Source organism: Gymnogyps californianus, chromosome Z (assembly GCF_018139145.2).
Source record: "Gymnogyps californianus isolate 813 chromosome Z, ASM1813914v2, whole genome shotgun sequence".
NCBI lineage: Eukaryota > Metazoa > Chordata > Aves > Accipitriformes > Cathartidae > Gymnogyps > Gymnogyps californianus.
In genome coordinates, this window is record NC_059500.1 from 40,367,490 (window position 1) to 40,388,367 (window position 20,878).

At 37.9% G+C, this 20,878-nt stretch overlaps 1 protein-coding gene across 1 annotated transcript in view; it reads left to right on the forward strand.

Annotated features, from left to right (window-relative positions):
• Positions 1-16,965, forward strand: part of TUT7 (terminal uridylyl transferase 7) — a 34,106-nt gene extending 17,141 nt beyond the window's left edge. Inside the window, exons 13-29 of the mRNA XM_050913588.1 lie at positions 166-1,310; positions 1,436-1,586; positions 2,284-2,370; positions 3,222-3,322; positions 3,857-3,914; positions 4,637-4,740; positions 5,740-5,829; positions 5,919-6,032; positions 6,141-6,218; positions 6,868-7,045; positions 7,765-7,812; positions 7,931-8,022; positions 8,507-8,622; positions 12,356-12,681; positions 14,531-14,607; positions 14,783-14,846; positions 15,952-16,965. Of these exons, the coding sequence (XP_050769545.1) occupies positions 166-1,310; positions 1,436-1,586; positions 2,284-2,370; positions 3,222-3,322; positions 3,857-3,914; positions 4,637-4,740; positions 5,740-5,829; positions 5,919-6,032; positions 6,141-6,218; positions 6,868-7,045; positions 7,765-7,812; positions 7,931-8,022; positions 8,507-8,622; positions 12,356-12,681; positions 14,531-14,607; positions 14,783-14,846; positions 15,952-16,016 (2,894 nt within the window). The 3' untranslated portion in view covers positions 16,017-16,965. The remainder of the gene's footprint in view (positions 1-165; positions 1,311-1,435; positions 1,587-2,283; positions 2,371-3,221; positions 3,323-3,856; positions 3,915-4,636; positions 4,741-5,739; positions 5,830-5,918; positions 6,033-6,140; positions 6,219-6,867; positions 7,046-7,764; positions 7,813-7,930; positions 8,023-8,506; positions 8,623-12,355; positions 12,682-14,530; positions 14,608-14,782; positions 14,847-15,951) is intronic.
• The last annotated feature ends 3,913 nt before the right edge of the window (positions 16,966-20,878 follow it).

Here is a 20,878-nt window from a genome sequence, read left to right on the forward strand (position 1 = left end):
AGTGGACTTAAAAATTGTCTTCAGCACAATTCATAGATCTTATGTCCCTACACAATGTTTTAGAGTAACTAACAGTAGTATATTCAAATTTTGTAAGGATGCAAGTGTATTCTTTTTTTAAAAAGTTAACTCCTGCACTGCTGGCTCACTTCTTCTTTCTACTAGACCCATATTCAGTCAAAAGGAATGTGGCAAGAACTCTGAACAGCCAGCTAATGTATGAGTATATTCTTCACTGCCTGAGAACAACTTACAAGTATTTTGCCTTGCCTCACAAAAAAAGTGCAAAATTGAGCAAAAAATCCCCTCCAAATGCCAATGAGGAGAAATCCCAAATGCTGGACCATGGAAAAGATGCTATAAAGCATGAAAATTCTGAGTTGCAAAACTTGGATGGTAGAACAAACGCAGCAGTAGTGGAAGATTGTGTAACGGAGACCACAGGTACGCCTCAGGCACATAGAATTGGTCCTTCAAAACTCTGTGACGGCTCAGAAAGCTTCACAGAAGAAGAACTGGCTGATGATATAAGTCATTTGGGAATTGCCCATGAAGATTCAGACTGTATAATTGAGGAAGTTATTTCTCGAGATAATGAGGATTTTAAACGAAGTTGTGAAGAGACAGAGAGTGGAAATGAAGAGGAAGAAGAGGAGGAGGAGGAAGAACATGAAAAACCAAAAAGAAGATGGAATAATATCTTGACTACTGAGCAGGGAATAGATGAAGACAGTGACAGTGGAGATCTCCCTGTTACAGTGAATGAGCATGATATAGAGACATGTAGTACTTCAGACTTTGAAGGTTTTCAAAATGCTGCACTTACAGAGAGTGATGAGTTTGGCTTAGAGTGCAGTGGTAAAATGGATGACAAGATTGACATTGATGAAGAGAGCACTGAAGGTACTGATGAACTGGATGAATCCCCCCAAAAATTCCTATGTTCAGCACAGAGTCAAATATCCCAAATGATTAACTCGGATGATGAGGAAGAAGAGGAGGAAGCACCAAGTCTTCTAAACCAGAGAGAGCGTGGTGTTACCATAAGAGCTGGAGATGAACTAGATAACACATACACTGGATCTGGAGATGATGATGCACTGTCAGAGGAAGAAGAAGATTTTTCTGTCCCCAATAAATATGAGAACAAACGTATCGAAGAAAATGTGGATGAACCTCTGAGGATCAATTTGAGTCAAGAGGATCTTACTGAGAAGGGAAGCCTTTTTGAAGAGAACACAGCAGTAGAACAGTGTTTAGAATCTGAACTTTTTTATGAATTCAGTAAACCAGCTTTTACAAAGGGCAAGGTAAGCAAGCTGTATCAGAACATGAACATATTGCTTATGTTCTATTATCAGTTACATGAAAGTATTGCTCAAATTCATTAAAGTAGTACAGTTTTTAAAACCAATCTTGCTTTCTGTTCATGCAGTCTCCTACAGTAGTATGTAGCTTGTGCAAACGGGAAGGTCATTTAAAGAGGGATTGTCCAGAAGACTTCAAGAAAATTGAGCTTGACCCACTGCCAGCGCTGACACCCAAATTTTCAGTTATTCTAGATCAAGTTTGTGTCCAATGTTACCGTAAGTTTTTTCCTTTGAATATTGTTGTGTGGTAGAAAAGGAATTGCAAAAAATAATGAAAAAACCACAGGCTAATGGTGTTACAAAGGGTAGCTGGTTTATTTGCTACGCTGCGTCCAACTCTCTTAGATACAATTCTAAGATTTGTAAGGCCTTGAATAGGACTACTGAGTAGTTTGTATCTAGAGAAATACAAAATGTTTAGGTTTATCTTCCACGCACTGGCTGTCTGATTACTCATTTAGGCATCTTAATATAACTTCTAAGAGTTAAATTTTTCATGGGTTTTTTAACTGATGCTTTTACATTTCTATCTACTTTGAATTTCATTACTGTTCCTTAACTTGTGGGTTTTAGTAAACAAAGACTTCAGTGTTCTAGAAAAAATGGAGTCAAAATACTGTTTTGTAACATTTCTCCACTTTTGTTCTTTTCAGAGTGACCCAACTTTCCTCCTTTCTCTCTCACCATTTCTGACCAGACAAAATGCATTATTTGTCTAATTAATGTTTTTCTTTGAACAGGTATTTCTCTTCTACTTCATCCTTGCTTTCTTCACATGTGAATCTTCTCTCGCTTTTTCTCTCCCCCGCCACTGCTGTAAACCCCTCACTTTTTTTAATTTGAATCTTTGCTGTTGACTCTTTCTACAGATCAGTTTGCCTAAATAGCTGTCTCCTTGTTTTGTTTTTTTAAGACGATTTTGCTCCAAATATTGTAGAGGATCAGGCTCGGGAACATATAAGACAAAACCTGGAAAACTTCATTAGACAGGATTTCCCAGGTAATTAGGCAGTTCTGTCTTTATACTTTGGTGTGTTCATTCTTGAGTGTTTTCCAAGAAAACATATCATATCAGCATAATAAACACTTTAGTTTTGAACATGTAACCTATATTGTTGCATTGCTATACTTCATTACATTAATTTCTGTTTTAAGTCTTTTAAGGCTTTGGTTTAAGTCTTCTTTGACTTAATCACATATACAACACATTAGTAGGAAGGAACAATGGCAAGTTAAGGAGAAAACAATCAAAGCAGTAGTGGAACAGTTTTATAATTGTTATTTTAGCCTTATTCATTAGCCAGACTTCTTGTTGTTGTATCTGCTCTTACAAACAACAAGCTTTTTGTATACCTTCCTACTGAAACTTACTGGTTTTGGAATATTTTAAAATACAGGCACAACATCTGACCTATCCGCAGAACCTAGCTATTTGAATTTTTTTTGTTTGTTTCTGGAGTTCTTACCTGTGACACCTGGACTTCAGTTCAGGGTCTTTTAAAATTAGCAAAAGATTTTTTGGCTGGAGCCTGGTACATGGACAGATACATCCCTTATCCTGAAAATCTCTCTAGAGAGCAGTCTTATCAGATTTCAGCTTAGACCTACTTGCTGATGATTTAATTACTGGAAAACCTAACTTGTTTCTGGATCTGTCAGACTGCTCATTTGAACCAATAAAAGCAGAGATTCTTTCCTCATCAGCAAAGTTGATAAGAAAATAAGTTTTGACGTACCATAGAAAAATAGTAATGTTTTCATGCCTGTATTAAGACACGCAGTGGTTTGAAGCTATATACAATTTGAGATTCTGTGTTGATATGTGGTTATAATCCATCACGTCTCTTACAGGAACCAAGCTGAATTTGTTTGGCTCCTCAAAAAATGGCTTTGGCTTCAAACAAAGTGACCTTGATATCTGTATGACGATGGATGGGCTGGAAACTGCTGAGGTAGTTTGAAAAGATTTTGGGTTTTTTTTAAATAAATGCAAAATTTTATGGTTATTTTGTGTATATAGTGTAACAAATTTATTTTATAAAAGCTTTTCGGATTAGAAGAAAACACAAATAGGTGCTACAAAGGCAGATTATTTTAGGGAGTTTTGCTGTTGGTCTAGCCATGAGTTTAAGAACTACTCTCAGTAGTCAGTTTTCTTCTGAATTCTGCACTACCATTACTTCTAGCATTAGCTGTGCAGATAAATAACATGCTCTGTAGCATAAACAAGTAGGAATGGGAGACAGTGGAAAAGGACATCAGTCTCCTTTCATGCCTAATATAAACTTTTTAAAAGCCTATGTTAAGATACTCTCTAGTGTTGATTTTACAAGTGCTATTTTAAAACAATTTCTGGTATTCATACAATTCTGTATAATATGAAACTCTCAATTATACAGCTTTAAGCTTAATGGCAAGTAATAAAAGGTTTGCCTAAAATACTTGTGGAAGATACAACTTTCAACTTTTTTTTCTTAATGTCTTAGGGACTTGATTGCATCAGAATCATTGAAGATTTAGCAAAAGTTCTCAAGAAACAGTCAGGTAACTTTCTTGAAAATTAAAATAAGTGGTTCTGTTTACATGACTTCAGTTGCTGTAGTGAGAACATTCTGGGGCACTGTAGATGAAAATCATTAAGATAAAACTATATCGAAGAGCTTAATGTTAGAGTGAGGTTATGTTGTGAACATTTGGATTTATTTTTGTTTGTATATGTAGGTCTGTGAGGTTATAATGTTACAGGACCACATCTGAATTGGACAGATAGTATATTTATAACCTACAGGCATAAGAACAAACCTTAAGTTAATGCTTGAGGCTTCAAGTTAGTTATGTTGTATTTGTATGTTCAGTGCCTAATAAGTTAATAGTAAAAGGTAGGCTGATACAAGTTTGCAGTGGGAATTCTGTTTTTTCTGCAAGAAATTATGATTTTATAGTGCTTGTTTTGATGTGTCTCACATGAATTTAATGTAATTGGAGTGAACGATCAATGACCTCTTAAGCTTATTTTTCTATAACATTTAGACTGATCTTTGTTTTATTGGGGGGCTAAAAGTATATTTGTATATATTATATTTAGCAGATTCATCATGTTTGACAAATGCCTAAAATCAATATTAAAATATAACTGAAATACAATTTTGGTATCAACTAAGTTTTTATTTTGTAGCCTTTTTACTACAGTTTGGAGTTATTTGTAGAGCATTTGATACTGTTACGACTGTATTGCAGTCATTCAGTAATTAAACATTTCATCCTAGGTTTAAGAAATGTCTTGCCTATAACAACTGCTAAAGTCCCAATTGTCAAATTTTTCCATGTCAGAAGTGGTCTTGAAGTAGACATCAGTTTATATAATACTCTGGTAAGGTTATCTCCTTTTTTATTTTTTTTAACAGAAAAGTGTGGGTCTGCTTCTTGAGATTGAAGTGATTGTTTTGTTGAGGTTCAATAATCAACTGTTTCCAATTACCTATTGTAGTTTTAGATTTTCGAACAACCTTTTTTTTTTTTATTTGACTGAGTGGAGTCAGTTGCACAATTGCGACTTTAGAGTTGTCACTTCCCTAAGAAAATATGTTAGTTCTTCAATAATAGTAAGAAATAGTGGTTTAGGTGTTTAAGTCTTCCTGTAAATGAGAGACAAAATAATATAACTTCAGCTTTCCTACACTCCACTTCCCTCAAGGCTCTTGCTTAGCCTTGAGACCCGGAATAGTGATTTTTGAACCCAGCTTGCCTGAACTGGAACATGTTAGAATTTACAAAAAACAAGTTCTTGGCCAAATATTTTAAAAACAAGTTTTGGGTTTTTTTCAATGTCTCTGAACTTCAAAAGCCAGTTCCTTGAAACATCAAAGGAAAGTAAGTTTTAGAGCCAAGTATTAAACTTTCTGAAGTTTTTGTATGAGCTCAAGGGGAGTCTTGAGGAAGATACCTCAACCACTAAGTAAGTCTGAAAATTTTCTTCTTGAAGTTATGCATCCATATGGGTCAGCTGATAGCTCTCATGTTTCTGGGCTGAAATCTCTTAGTTCAAGAACTTCTACCTACTTAGTTCAACCTTCTACCGAATATTTTGAAAATGCAGTAGTAGAGTAATGTGTCTCTTTCTGAAGTACTGTTCTGTGAATGCTGCTTTGTATCACTTCTGCGCAGATTAAGGATGTTGATCAGCTTTTTAACAGAGCGGGTGATAACATTGTTGAATGCTTCCTTTCTCAATATACATTCTACTCTGCAGGGCTTCACGTCTGCATTTCTTGAGCGCACAACTTAGAGTTTTTGGTTTTGGTGTTTTCAGCTTATTCCTTCATTTCTTCAGAGCTCCTGTATTTTCTATATGACTTTCTTATTTTTATAGGCCTTGCATAACACAAGACTCCTGTCATCATATGCAGCCATTGATCCTAGAGTAAAATACCTGTGTTACACTATGAAAGTCTTTACAAAGGTAAGTATGTTTCAGACATTCTAGAAGCAGTAATGCCTGCAGCAAGAGATGATAACCATAAAAGATACAAATCATGTTTCTTTTTCTAGATATGTGACATTGGAGATGCATCTCGAGGTAGCCTTTCTTCTTATGCATATACTCTTATGGTGCTTTATTTTCTTCAACAGAGAAATCCACCTGTCATCCCTGTTCTTCAAGAGGTACAGTATATCAAGAAAGAAACGAGTATCTGTACACAGTATTGACCAGACGAATGTCAGTGCTGAGTCTGAAGGGCTCTTCTAATGAGTTTAATATTATGCTTTCAGATCTACAAAGAACCAAAAAAGCCTGAAATCTTAGTTGATGGCTGGAACGTTTATTTCTTTGATAAGATAGAGGAGTTGGTGAGTAAATCGGGTTAATTTGAAATGGTGTTACCTGTAGCTTTGCAAATGAAAAAGAATTCCTTTTAAGAAACATTGTCCTCAAATATGGTGGTTGAGTATAGAAATGGAAATGGAGTAGCTATTGCTTTGAAAATCCCAATCCTATGCTGTAAAGCTTTAAGAATATGGTTGGTTGTAATTCATCTGTGGGGGGAAAAAAAAAATCTGCAAAATCTGAAAAAATAGATTAAAAAAATTATTTTAAGGTGTTAATGATGATTAATTGCTCTGTGTGTCACATTACTGGGTGGAGATAACTCCTACAAATACCAGCTGCATATCTAGTCATAGCTGGTTAATCCTGTTGAATAATTTTGTGTTAAATAGGCACATAAAGTAAATTAATGAATTCTTTTTTATAACAGGCAAAACCTAATGTTAGAAGTTTTATTAATTCTGCACTTTTGTTTTTAATATTTTTAAAATATACCATTTTAAAATCAATATTGGATTATTAATACCAGTTATGAAAGGAAGGGAAGTATTCTGGTGTAACTCAATTGTGTTTCTTTATAAAATAAGACTTATGTTGTTTGAGTTTCCAAGTTATGAAAATTACTCTGCTTAATGTAGGTACTGGAAGTAAAAATATGTCTGTCATTTTCAGTCAGTTGTTTGGCCAGACTGTGGCAAAAACACTGAATCTGTGGGGCAACTGTGGCTGGGACTTCTTCGTTTCTACACAGAAGAATTTGATTTTAAAGAGCATGTCATCTGCATTAGGAGAAAAAATCTGCTTACAACTTTCAAGAAGCAGTGGACCTCCAAATACATTGTAATTGAAGGTAAAAGCATATGAAGTACATGAATATGTGGAATTTCTTTAATGACCACATGGAAAATTTGGTCTTTCCACAAGGCTTATTTATTTTTCTATTACTAGATTATAAGTTGTTATTTGCTTAAGTTTTGAAATCATTGCAAAATTCCCATTGAGTTTCAGTAGTGCTAAAATTTATTCTTAGGGGTTTTTTTCTCTACTGAAAAGGAGCTGCAAAGCAGACTTCATACTTCTCATGATGACAGTAACTGACAGGGGAAAAAAAAATTAACCAAATCCTTTGGGAAAGAAATCAGCTGTCAGGCAATTGAGGTTTTCTCACAAATATTAAGTTTAGCTGAGTCCATATTTACATGACTGATTTAACCCTGTGTATGATTACACTGTTAAGTAATACCATGGTCTCTATCAAGAAAATGTGGTGACACATTTTAGAAAAGTTCCCTAAACCACTTCCTGACCCATATGACTTTCATGGAAAGAATTTCTACTCTCTTGCCCACACATTCAAGTTATTCTTTTACAATACTTCAGTCAGTTCAGAGCTGGACAGTTGTAATCCTTTGTCCATGGAGGTAATTTCTTTTCAATAAATTTGCAAACAGTTCAATTTCAGTATATTAATTCTGCATCGGGAATAGCTGCCTTGGGTTGTTCATATGTATGTATATGTTGCTGATCTTGCCCTGGACTTGAGTAATGCCTGTAATGCTTTTTGTACAGACCCCTTTGATTTGAACCACAATCTTGGAGCTGGATTGTCAAGAAAAAGTAAGTCTCCTGTTAACGAATTTTGGTACAAAGTGAAGATCTTCTCTTAAATCTTATTTGACTGGCTTGTTTGATGTTTGGATGATGTTTTCTCTTTCTTTTTTTTTTTCTTCCCCAGTGACAAATTTTATAATGAAGGCTTTTATCAATGGCAGAAGGGTATTTGGTACCCCTATAAAAATATTTCCTAAAGAATATCCATCAAAAATGGTAAGTTGCTTCTGAGAGCAGTATTTGCATGCTCTTGGGTGTATAACTTACCACTTGCAGCAGTATGGTTACACTCTCTTTAAGCTCTTCTCTCCTAAATTTCAACAGTACTCTAAAAATCTTTATGGGGGTTATTACTGAGTACTGTTTTCATGTTGTTTGCATGTAAAATGTGTTGGCGTGCAGAATACTAATCAAGTCAGAGCTTCATTGTACAGGCTTACATATTTTAGTCTCTGTCAAAACCAGCTTACCATTTCTTAAAACTGCAGTTTTAAAAAAGAGCTTGCAGACCTGCTGGTCAGCAGGCTGCCTATAAAGAAGAGGCCACTGGCCAGTTAATCTCATCAGGTCTTTCAGGAGTACAGCTACACACACCAGGTTTATTCTTTTCTGCAACTCTTACTGCTGTTCAACACTTGCTTATCTGTCTTGATTCCCAAGTGTATGGATTTTCATTTTAAATGCCTGATTTCTTCTTCAGGAGTACTTTTTTGATCCAGAGGTACTAACAGAAGGAGAATTGGCACCAAATGATAGATGCTGCAGAACTTGTGGTAAAATTGGCCATTTCATGAAAGATTGTCCCATGAGAAGAAAGTGAGTATATTGTTGGCATCTGTGTGGAACTTTTCCTTAGGTTTGTTTAGCAGAAAGATTAGGATAGAAATGCTAAAGCAAAACTTGTACATGCTGCAGATTATTTCCTTTACTGTTGAAATGAAAATGTATCAATACCAGTTTTGGCAGTGGTGGATGGTGTTGTTTTTTTAAATTTTTGGTCTGTGTTGAGTCACTACTTAGCTTTTGCCAGCATCATCTGCAGTGTTTAACAGAATCTTTTCATAGAAGGCTGCAAAACTACTTAGCTTAAGGTAGTAGTGCTGACTCTGCACTTCGTTATATAGGAAAGCAGTAGTTAAAGAGAATCTAAATGCAGAGCTGAATAGCTGTGTGCTGTGAAAAGCACTCATGAAAGCATTTTATATATTTTCATTTAATAGCTTCTACTTCTAGAATCCTGCTGCTCCCAGCAAGACACATTTTTGTCATGTTCACAGAATCGTGCAATTCATGTCAAAAAGCAAGACAAGAATGCCACAGCATTATTTTTCTTAAGCACATACATAGGAGAGCAATGTCCTGTTTTACATCCAGAGAAGGTTCCTGATCCTGGGTAACCAGATGTCCAAAATTCAGCAACTATCTTCATATAACGAATGCTAAACTGATCTTCCTGCTCTTCATATTATGAGCTGTCTAAACTTAAAACTGATCCATGAATTTTTTCCTAGCTAAGACAAAGCTCTTTAAAGACTTCATGTCTATAAAATAGTGAAAATCAGTAAGTAAAACTTTGGGAGGATGAAATCTTGAAAGCCTTTGTGCTCACTTGTAAGGTGAATGGGAAAAGCTAACCTTTGTTTAGAGTCTGTCTATGTTAAAAGCTGTAATTAAAAATCACCTGCACTTTATATAAGTAGCTTTTTAGCTACTTACATTGGATCGGATGAAGTAGCCTTTCTGCTACACAATAGAGAATTGTGAACTTATATTGTTGAAACTGTTAATTCAGGAATTTATTCAACTTCAGCAAATGCAAGTACAGTAGTTGATGATAGTTTTAAAATAAAGAATGCTGAAGGTGGTGTGAAAATCTACTCAATGTCTAAACTGCTGTCTCAGATGCAATGGATTTTTCATCTTGCATTCTGGAGTGAAACCTCAGTTCACTGCACATATGCAGCTATGTTCTATACAACATTAGAGTGAAAGTCAATGGGATTTTGCATCTAAGAACATAAATGCCTTATGGGGTAAGACCACTGATACATTTGAGTCGTCTGTCTAGCCATTGCAATAGGAGATGCTGTCTATGGAGGGCACGCTAGTTGTCTGTTTTCTGTAATCTGTTCTCATGCATTCCCCCATTATCTGCAGTTGCTGTGTGAGAGACATTAGAGCACATACCTGTCCTGGTCTGGTAGTGCTCATTTGTGGACTGGAGTTGTTTATGATTTTGTCCTTTTTGTTTGGTTTTTTTTCTGAACCTGATTCTCCTGTTTTCCTTAACAGTCTTCTACGGCAACCAGTTCCATAAGTATGCTAACTGATGTGTAAAGTAGTACTTTCTTTCATATGTTTAAAGCCAGTCTCATTTTAGTTTCATAAGAATTCCACAGGCATAGCCTTGTGGGATTTAGTTAGTAATGATACTGCCTTGATGACACTGCCTTTTGTTCACCCTCTAGCTTCTCTTCAGGTTGGAGAGTCTTGGCCTTTTTAGTATCTTCCTTAAACACTTGCTCTCCTCATCATTTTTGCTGCCTTTCTCTGTACCTTTTCTAACTCTGCTATTTCCTTCTTAAAATACTGAGACCAGACCAACATGCAGTACTGAGATGTAGGCACACCATGGTTTTATGTAGCAACAACATTATGTCTTCTGTCCTGCTCTTAGTGTTTTATCCATCCTATCACTACACTCCCTGATAAAGAGTCACTCCCCATCTTTCCTGTAGGCCACCTTTATGTACTGGAAGGACGCTATAAAGTCTCCCTGGAGCCTTCTCTTCTCCATGCTGAACAACCCCTGCTCTCTCAGCCTTTTCTCATAGGGGAGGTGCTCCAGCCCCCTGATTGTCTCCATGGCCCTCCTCTGGACCCGCTCCAACAGGTCCATGTCTGTCTTGTACTGAGGACTCCAGAGCTGGATGCAGTACTCCAGGTGGGGTCTCACGAGAACAGAGTAGAGGGAGAGAATCACCTCCCTTGACCTGCTGGCCATGCTTCTTTTGATGCAGCCCAGGATACAGTTGTCTTCCTGGTCTGCAAGCGCACATTGCCGGCTCATATTCAGTTTCTCATACACCAGTACCCCCAAGTCCTTCTCAGCAGGGCTGCTTTCAGTGCACTCATCGCCCAGCCCATATCCATGTTTGAGATTTGTCCCAATCCTGTTGCAGGACCTTGCACTTGGCCTTGTTGAACTTCATGAGGTTCATAAGGTTCACACGGGCCCACCCTCTCTAGCCTGTCAGGGTCCCTCTGGATGGCATCTCTTCCCTCTAGAGTATCAACCACACCACTCAGCTTGGTGTCCTCTGCAGACTTGCTGAGGGTGCACTCAATCCCACTGTCCATGTCCCCAGCAAAGATGTTAAATAACACTGGTCCCAATATGGACCCCTGAGGGTCATGACTGGTCTCCACACGGACATCGAGCCATTGACCATAACTCTTTGAGTGCGACCATCCGACCAGTTCCTTATCCACTGAGTGGTCCACCTGTCAAACCCATGTCTCTCCGTTTTAGAGACGAGGATGTTGTGCAACACAATATCAAATGCTTTGCACAAGTCCAGGTAGATGACGTCAATCGCTCTTGTTTTGTCCACCAGTGCTGTAACCCCATTGTAGAAGGCCACCAAATTTGTCAGGCACGATTTGCCCTTAGTGAAGCCGTGTTGGCTGTCACCAATTGTCTCTTTCTTTTCCATGTGCCTTAGCATAGTTTCCAGGAGGATCTGCTCCATGATCTTACCGGGCAGAGGTGAGACTGACTGGCCTGTAGTTCCCCAGGTCTTCCTTTTTTCCCCCTTTTTCTAAAAAGGGAAGCTCACTTCGAAGCTCATCTGCCATTCTTTTGCCCATTCATTTGGTGGTGTGAGGTATTTTCAAGTTGCTTGCCATTAGCACTGCATCTGACTGACTGAAGGAGCCAATTTATCATCTTCAGACTTGGAGGTTTCACTGATGTCTCCTTCTCTAGGTCATGTATAAAGAAGTTAGATAAAACCAGACCAGCAGCAGTAGCTGTTTCCCCATTGCTAGATCTTTAAGTCCCATAGAATATTAGAAGCTTTTCCCAGTAGAAGAGACTTTTAGAGATACTGTGAATATACACAGTTTCAGAAGGAAGGAAGTGAGTTCTGATTGAATTGCACAAGTAGAAAAAAAAAATAGAACTACGGCTCTATTTTTTTTATACTTTTTTAGCGTTTTGCTCGGTGTTTCTTTTCTTCCACTGTCTTTGCAACTCTAGCACCCAGATTTTCTGTTGTGTTTATATTTTTTGAGATACAAGTAGAATTTAGGGCTGTATGGTAATCTAATTGTAAAGTTAAATTATTAAATATGTTACATCAGTGTAGCACTGTTTGGTAGGAGAGTCAAAGGGACAGGTACATTAATTCACTTTACTTAACCCACTGAAGAAATACATGAAATACATCTATTGTCTGTAGACAGCACTTGGTTTTATTTTGGTTTTTTATATGCTGTGTATGTATGTAAGGCCTATGAACTCTGCAGCATTTTTCTCCTCCTGCAGACTAAGACGGCGTCGTGATTACGAAGACAGCAAAAACCAGAGGTACACAGAAAGCAAGGAGAAAAGAAGCAAAGAGGACAAAGAAACTCAGAATAAAACAACAGAAAAGGAGAGCTCGATCAAGGAGGGAAAGGTGCATCTATGTACGCCTCCTAAGAGGAAACTAGCAAGGGTAGTAGTAGAAACTGGAAGAGAAAAGACTCCCAGGCAATCAGCAGAGAAGTGGAAGCGCCTGGAAGACAGAGACTTAAGAGAAAAACGTTGTTTTATCTGTGGAAGAGAAGGTCATATTAAAAAGGAATGCCCACAGTATAAAGGAGCTGCAGGTAGGAAACTGATCAAGCTGAGCAGTTTAAACAGAGCTTATGGGTTTTTGTTATTTTTAACACGGTTGACTAATGGGTAAGGTTTTTGCTTTGAATGGCATCATGTAAATGCTATCTTTTTTTTTTAAATGTAGTCGTATTTAGTCAGTTTTCCCTTCATCCTCACCTACCTCTTAGAACTTTGCTGTTTCCCAAGAGATTTGATATGATTTCTCTTAGCAGGTAAGATGCTTGTAATAGAAAGTGTATGAGTGTCTAATATGTTGAAATTGCTTCCACTGTCCTCACTATATAAAAGTTTGCTAACATATCAAATTACAGCTTCTCTTTCAGTACATTATAATTGCAACAAAAGCTAACCTTATAGCTCTTCACATCACCTAAACCAGAATTATTCCATAACACCCTAAAGTCACTATGAAAGTCTACAGATTGCTCAGATAGAATATTGTTAATGAAATAAAATAAAAAATGTTCCTGCCAATTCAGCAGTCGGAGGGATAAAGCCATCTGTCTTATTTTTCATGGAGTCAGTTTGCAACTTTGACTTCAAAAAAGAAAAGAATGAACCTCCAAAATGCCCCCAAATCCTGATCCTGACTGACAGATCTGGACGAAATAATGAAATACTTGCTTAGCAGTATCTGTCATGTTTCAGATAAGACAGATGTCTCATCATCTGTGTTGTAAAGGAAAATCTAAGATAAAACTGAGACTCCTTAAGACAGTGAATAGTACTTTTAGTTAGCTTCCAAAGGACTACAGTATTACTGTTTCCCTGTAGGTAAACCTAGGAGCATTTAAATTCATGCTGGAATAATTTGCTTTACAGATTACTCATGACTTGACCTCTTAAAGTAACAAATAGGAATCCTTTGTATAAACATAATTTCAAACCAGCTCTTCTCTACTAGCAAAAACGTTCTGTCTGGCTTAGATCAGGATACTCCTCTTAATCAGATGTAATTGGTGGAAGAGGGCATAAGACTGTGCTAAGAACGTCCTGGAAGTAGGAGGAAAATGGTGCAAATATATTCAGAACTTTCAAGGTACTTAGAAGTGTTCTTAGTTCAATAGACCACTAGAAGCGCTGGGTGGACAGAAAAGATGTTTAAAAATTGAAGCCACATTTTATTCACCTTCTGACCTTTTGAAGGTCTATGTCAAGTCTAAATTTAACTTTTGGGTTTCTTTATCTTTGACTTTGTCTCATTGAGCATTTCTTTCTACCATTCCATTTGCCATGATACTGAGTTTAAGATGAAGGGGAGTATGCCTGTTTTGTAGTCAGTGACATTGCTGTACTTTATAACATGCATCATATGAGAACTATGCTGAGGCTGTACAGTGCACTTGTCTAAAATAATGAATTCTGGAGTAGGCATTTTTGTCTATTATCTGTATATTGGGAATTACTATATTTGAATTTGAAGAGAACTGCTGGAGAGAGAGGTTGGGCTTTGTCTTTTTTTGCTTGCTTAGTGCCTGAAGCGTTCTCTGTAGTTGAATAGAGGACTATGAACAACTGGATCCAAGAGATCAGACTTCGTTCTTTGTGCTACATTTTAGTGTGCTTATCACTGTATCTTCATTCATTCTCTGAAGTTTCCTGTCTCCCTCTGATTCTGGAGGAGTATACAGAGCTTAATATATTGTAGGTTCCTAACTTAGATGCATCTCACCTCCTTGTGCCAGTTTTCCATGTTATAAAATTGAGGAAAATAACATCCTACCTTCTACATACTATAAAGGTAGATTGCAAATATTTCAGTATTTTTATATCTTATGATACCTGAAATGGAAACTAGTTTCAAATTAGCAAATCTTTGTTATCTTATGATCTTTTCAGGTGGTTCAAAACCAGAAGTGTTGTGTGGATCCCCTTCTTTACCCAGTGCTGCCAAACATGCTGGTAGATTAAATCAGGTAAACACCAAGTGTCCCTTTTCTTTGATCTTTTTCTCTTTAAATGTTCTAAAGTCCATATGAAGTAATTAAAAAGAGCTTTAATTAAGCTTTCAAGGAGAACCTTTTATTTTTTTATTGTGAAATGACATAATTCAATTTTGTTGGTTCATCAATGTGTATATGTTATTTATAGGGAATGCTTATACATGAAGAAAAAAAGAAACAAAAAGGAAAAGTATTTTTGAGTCCCCAGTCAGGTTTGTATATCTTCATTTCAATTCAGAAATTCTGCGTAAAAGCATGTGTTTTTAACTTGCTTTCTCCATCAGTCCTTATGGGAGCTCTGCCTAATTTGCTGAACACAGCAGCAGTCTGGACAGGTTGCTAGATAATTCTGAAGTGAAGTCACTTTTTTTTTTTTACTGGAAAAGTGTGGAATTTTTAAGTTTTGTTTTGGAAGCAAAACTTAGGCATGTCAGTTGTGTGCATTTTTTCTTTAACTCTGGTAGATTCATTTTGCAGAAGGATATGGTGGGTTTTTATCGATCTCTCTCCTGTTTCGGCATACGTGGGGTTCTGTGTGTCTTCAGGGATGATATGTGGAGTGCTTTCTTGTGAGGCTTCCTCAGAGTAATTGTCTAGAATTTCACATGATCAACTAACTTAGGAAAGACTATCAAAGCATATCCTTGGTCTGAGCTGCCAAAATGCAAGGAAGTTAAAATTACACTTACAAGTAGCAGTCAGATGATAATATAAAGGCCTTTATGTACTCTCTCTGGATCAGAGATGTTTTGTGTTAGATGCATGGTTACAAATGCAGCTTCCTTACAGTAATTTTTATTAACAGCTACAATGAAGATTTTAAAAGCAACTGCTTTTTTTAATTACTTTGAGTTTCTAGTGCAACTCTGCAAACCTTTTAGCAGCTTGGGTTTTTTCAGTAAAATATATAAATCTCTTCTGTGACACCTCAAGGGGGACCTAACTAGTCTTTACAAACTTTGGAAAACTAAACTGCAATTAGGTATCTCAAATTAAATTCTCAGTTTTGTTGGGAAGACACAGTATTTACTGTTTTCACTGCAAGGCTTTTTCAAATATAAGTTTGGGGATTTTAAACACGAAGTGATTTGTCATTATGTGTTTAGTTGAAAAAAAATGCTAGTTTTCAATTTTGTATTTTAATATTTCCTACTGTCCTCCAGCAGGTAATGATCTAAAGTTGATCTGTGTGTGCTTTCATTATAGTTTGACTTAACAGTAATTTTATTCTGTCCGATTGTTTCAGTTGGCTTGTCTTGTCTTTTTTTTTTTTTTTTAAACCTTTAAAGTGTGATGCTTTCTTCCTCCCAACCTTAGGCAGCCTTTCCAGTAAATACATGACTCAGGGAAAAGCCTCACAGAAGAGGACCCAACAAGAATAATGAGGGATATTAAGCACTGTTAAATTGCAATACAGGCCCTTCATTCATTTAAAAAATTTTCTTTGGCTAAAGCATCTGGATTCACAGGACAGCAGCATAGACAACCTTCAACTTAAGTTTAATGAAATATGGGTGTTTTATTTTAGATTGCTAGTACAAGCAACTGTGGATTTTAATACAGACCCTGCTCTTAAATAGATTGTTTGAGCAATTTAATAGAAAGCCATGATGTTTTGTATTTGTTTACTAGGTAAATCATATAGAAAAGGGCAGGTACTAAAAATGGACCGTTTTCAAGGTTTTATCGTTCCACCTGACCATTTTAAAATGCACTAAAATTGTGTGCAAGCCAAATACATTATATTTTCTTCAAAAATGGATTTTTTGAAGGAGCAAATAATATTTATTAATGTTGATTGTTTACTCAATCCTTGTGTAAAAGTGTTTGAAATGTTTGTAGACTGCTACATTATTTTTTTTCCTGTAGAGAACTGAAAACATAGACACTAGTAAACATATGTAAAACAATCTCTGGACAAGCAGTGCCATTGAGATTTCTTGGGTTTTTTTCTGTTCTGTGATTTTATGGGAATTCATTTGCTGCTGTGCTTGTGTACAAGAAGAAAGAAAGACTAAGAAACAGGTCAGTCCTGTTTGATGCTGCTAAGAATCTTTTTCAAGGCCTTGGGGATACAGACAAAAATGCTTTAAAGAATAGAGGTATTATATTTGGCAACTGGGGAAAACACATGTCCATTTTCATAAAATGTGAAGAGGATCCTTGTACCAGCCACGAATTTAATTAGTAGTATGAACTTGAGCTTTACTTGAAGTCCTTCCAGAGCTGGTAATGTACCGTCTTATCTTGTTCAGGAAACAACTAGTTACATGGTAAAATTGAAACCACTGTTATTTATGACTTTGAAATAAATTTTAAAAAAAAATTTAAAAATCAGACTTAAGTTTCTGTATTTCTTCTTAGGTTGTAGTTTTCGGTATTCCTGACTTAAATGTAGAATTGATGATAACTTATTATAATTATCTGGTTTTAGAAATGTCATGTTTCATTTTTTTCCTTACCCATCTATTTTTAGTAAAGTTGAATGCTAGAATTGCCAAAGTGGTCTTAGGGAGCTGGGATCCTAACTCATGTTTTGGTTTTCATCCATCTGTAGCCAGCTATCTGTAAACTTTTAGATGTGCAACTTTTGCAAATAATTTTTTGTATTCTTTCCTCAACGTATTTTCAAGCAAAATATTAGCCAGCAAAAAAAACAGAAAATAACTCCAACTTTGTTTTCTATAGCATATTTCATCATATGAAATTAAGTCAGTTTTTCCCTCAAAAATAAGTTCATTCCTGTAGTTTTCATTCATATCCCCCAAAAAAAGAAAGGCTGACATGCCTTCTATATGCCTTACTTAGCCCTCTATTCAGAGTTACTTTCAGTTTTGCTGATGGGAATGAAGTGTGTAAGCCTCTAAGGGACCATGGCATAATCTCAAATATAGAAGTTGTATTAAAAAAAAAAAATCCCATCTGTGCATACTCACCCTCCTCTGTTTGTGATACTTTGTAGTTTAGTGGTGAAGCTTTCAACTGTGAAATTTCTAAACTCACATCTGAATAAAAACTCATTCTGCAGATCCACCAGTCTTTTCACTTTGAAGCTGCTGCTTCCTTACGCAACTACAAATTCTGTATAGTTACTGATCTCATAGCCTGTCATGGTTTCAGCTGGGATAGAGTTAAATTTATTCCTAGTAGCTGGTATAGTGCTGTGTTTTGGATTTAGGATGAGAATAATGTTGATAACAGACTGATGTTTTAGATGTTGCTAAGCAGCGTTTCAACTAAGTCAAGGACTTTTCAGCTTCTCCTAACTGCCCTGCCAGCGAGGAGGCTGGAGGGGCACAAGAAGCTGGGAGGGGACGCAGCCAGGACAGCTGACCCAAACTGGCCAAAGGGATATTCCGTACCATATGATGTCATGCTGAACAATAAAACTGGGGGGAGTTGGCCAGGGGGTGGTGGCCTGCTGCTCGGGGACTGGCTGGGCATCGGTCAGTGGGTGGTGAGCAATTGCATTGTCCATCACTGGTTTTGTATATTCTTTTAGCATTATCATTTTCCCTTCCTTTTCTGTCCTATTAAACTGTCTTTATCTCACCCCATGAGTTTACCTTTTTTCTCATTCTCTCCCCCATCCCACTGGGGAGGAGTGAGCGAACAGCTATGTGGTGTTTAGCTGCCTGCTGGGTTAAACCACAACATAGCCCTAAAATAAAACCCCCAAGCATATTACAAGCATTAAACCAGTAACTAATAAATCCTTTGTTTGCTTAAAGACTAGTTAGAGCACAGTCATAACTTACAGAATTATATGTGACACAGAATAGACACAGTTGAGGAGGCACACATATCTGCTGGATTAAGTTGTAATATTTAGGAAATGGATTGAAAATTAGAAGTGAAGAAAACCAAGTTCTTCATAACAATTCTTGATATCCAAGATCCTGCTTGCCTTATGGGAGTATATTCTCAAGGGAGCAGCTTTCCACACACAAAGAAAAACTCTGAAAGGACACACTGCATTAATAAAAAAGTTTCTAGAAAAAGAGCGGTATCAAAAGTAATAGTAAAAAACCTAAAATAATAGTTTACAACTAAATTCATACTAATAAAATATAATAAATACTAACAAAGTAATAGTTTACACCTGTACACTCAGTCCTTCTAATGATATGAGGGACACTGAATTGGTAGCACTGTTTATTTGTGCTGCTTTTTTTATTTAAAAGAAGTGCTATTGTCATATTTCACTGGAATTTCACATGCTTTTAATGGCCCTGTTTCCAAAGTTGGAAGATGTCTTGTGCTATAAGTAGTTAGTTATCAGTGCTGAAAAAAGGAGAAGGACAAAATTCTCTTTCAGGTAGGCAGCACAGTTAAGTGTCTTAAACGGGCCATTTCATCTCAGTTAGCTATATAACTACTAGATAAACACACATCCATCTCTCCTAATTTAATTGTTCTGGTGAGATGTGTTTCAGCTATATTTAAAACCAGTTTCTCATCCATTAAAAATTTTATTTAAATGTATTTAATACACAATGATTTCTTTTATAAACCTCATCACATTTTTATAAGAACTGCAGAAGCTGCATCAAAAATGATCTTTGCTAGTAACTTTTTGGGGCATGAATAGCTGCTTAGAATGGGAGCTTGCTATCAAAGAAATTTTTTTTTCCTATACTGATAAAGTCATCAATATTTCTTGACATTCACTTGAACTATTTAGATTTTAATACTGACTTTTGCTTTTATCTTCTTTTGCTAATGTACTGAAGATGAAAAGCACCTTAGAAAAAGGTGGTTGTTCTAGCCCATGCTGAGTCTTTCATGCCAAGATTCATTCAGCAGACAGGTGACCAAACAGTGATGATGGGAAGCATCCCAAGGAAGTAAAAGGTAAAGCTCTTCATGCCTGCATGGTAGACTGTGAATGGTGAAGAAGGTATTGGTTGCATTTGTACACAAGCATACATATTACTGACTTCAGCTTCAGGCTGACAGTGCCTTTAAGCCCAGCCACCCCTAAGTGGGCGTGTTTTAATTGAGGACGAGTGCCGAAGTTGCACGAATTGCGTGTGAAAGACGTGTAGCTGGAGAAAATACAACTTTTTTTATACACTTGCTATCTTCATATTTGAGGTAGAAGTGCTGTGCCTCATTAAAGAGTAGTGGCATAATCATGTATGTAAAAAAGAAAAACATCTGCACATTTTTGAAGAGCACATTAGCTCTTCAAAACAGCTAAGCCCAGAATCGGGTACCCAAAGTAGATGTGGTGATGAGAGGCGGACATGTTGCTTGTGCTTGGACTTTGTAAATACAGGTTTAAAGTATTATTTAGCATATTTAAGGATGCTGTCAGAAGAAATGAAAAACGGGTACTTGTTTTCCTTCTGGCATAGCCATCATTCAATTTAAAGTAATGGGATTAGTCTTCCTGTGCCGAGGCTGTCAAGAGTGTCTCACGAGTACCCGGACGCCGCCCCAGCGCACCTCCCGGGCTGCCGCACGCAGTCTGGGAATGGCGGTGCAGTTCTCCCAGCAGCGTCCAAGCCGGGCACCAGGCGGGCGTCGAGAACAGCAGCAGGGCTCCGACCGCCGCACAGCCCTCGCCCGGCCCCTCTAAGGCATGCAGCCGGAGGGGAGGGGAGGAAGCTGGCGGGTGCGAGGGCACACGCGGTACGCTATCCGTGACAGACCGTTCCGGTCACCGTCTCTGGGTTCCGCACGCTTCGCTGCGGCATTTGGCTAAATCGGGTCACTCCGCACGCGGGTTTCGCCTGCGGTGCCAGCGTTTCCTATTGAATAGCCTTATGCACAGTTGCTTTAAAATGCTTGTCTGTGTGACCGTCAATAAATATTCATGTTCTTTGCCTGCATTTCTCGTAGAGGGGAACTACGTCCTCATGGGCCTCCGTGTTCCCACAGGCAGCTGTTCCCCTGCCGTCTCCCCGGGGCAGCCGGCGGGGCCTGAAGGGAAGGGCCTCCTGCTGGGGCTGCCCTGGCCAAGTCTGCCGCTTATCTCTGCGAACAGCCCTCCGGCGTGCGACGCCCTGCCTGCCCGGGGCCGGGGGCGCGGCGCAAGCCGCGGACAGGCCCCGCTCCCCCGCCACCGCCCGGCAGCGGCGCCCGCCGGCCATGGCGCCGCTCCACCCGCTCGGGGCTGAGGGAAGGGGCGGCACCGCTGCTGCCTGCCGATCACAGCCCGCTGCCCAATGGGAGCGGGCGCCGGAAGCGCAGCGTGCGCCGTGGCGTCACGGCGTGACGTCGGCGGTGCCCATGGCAG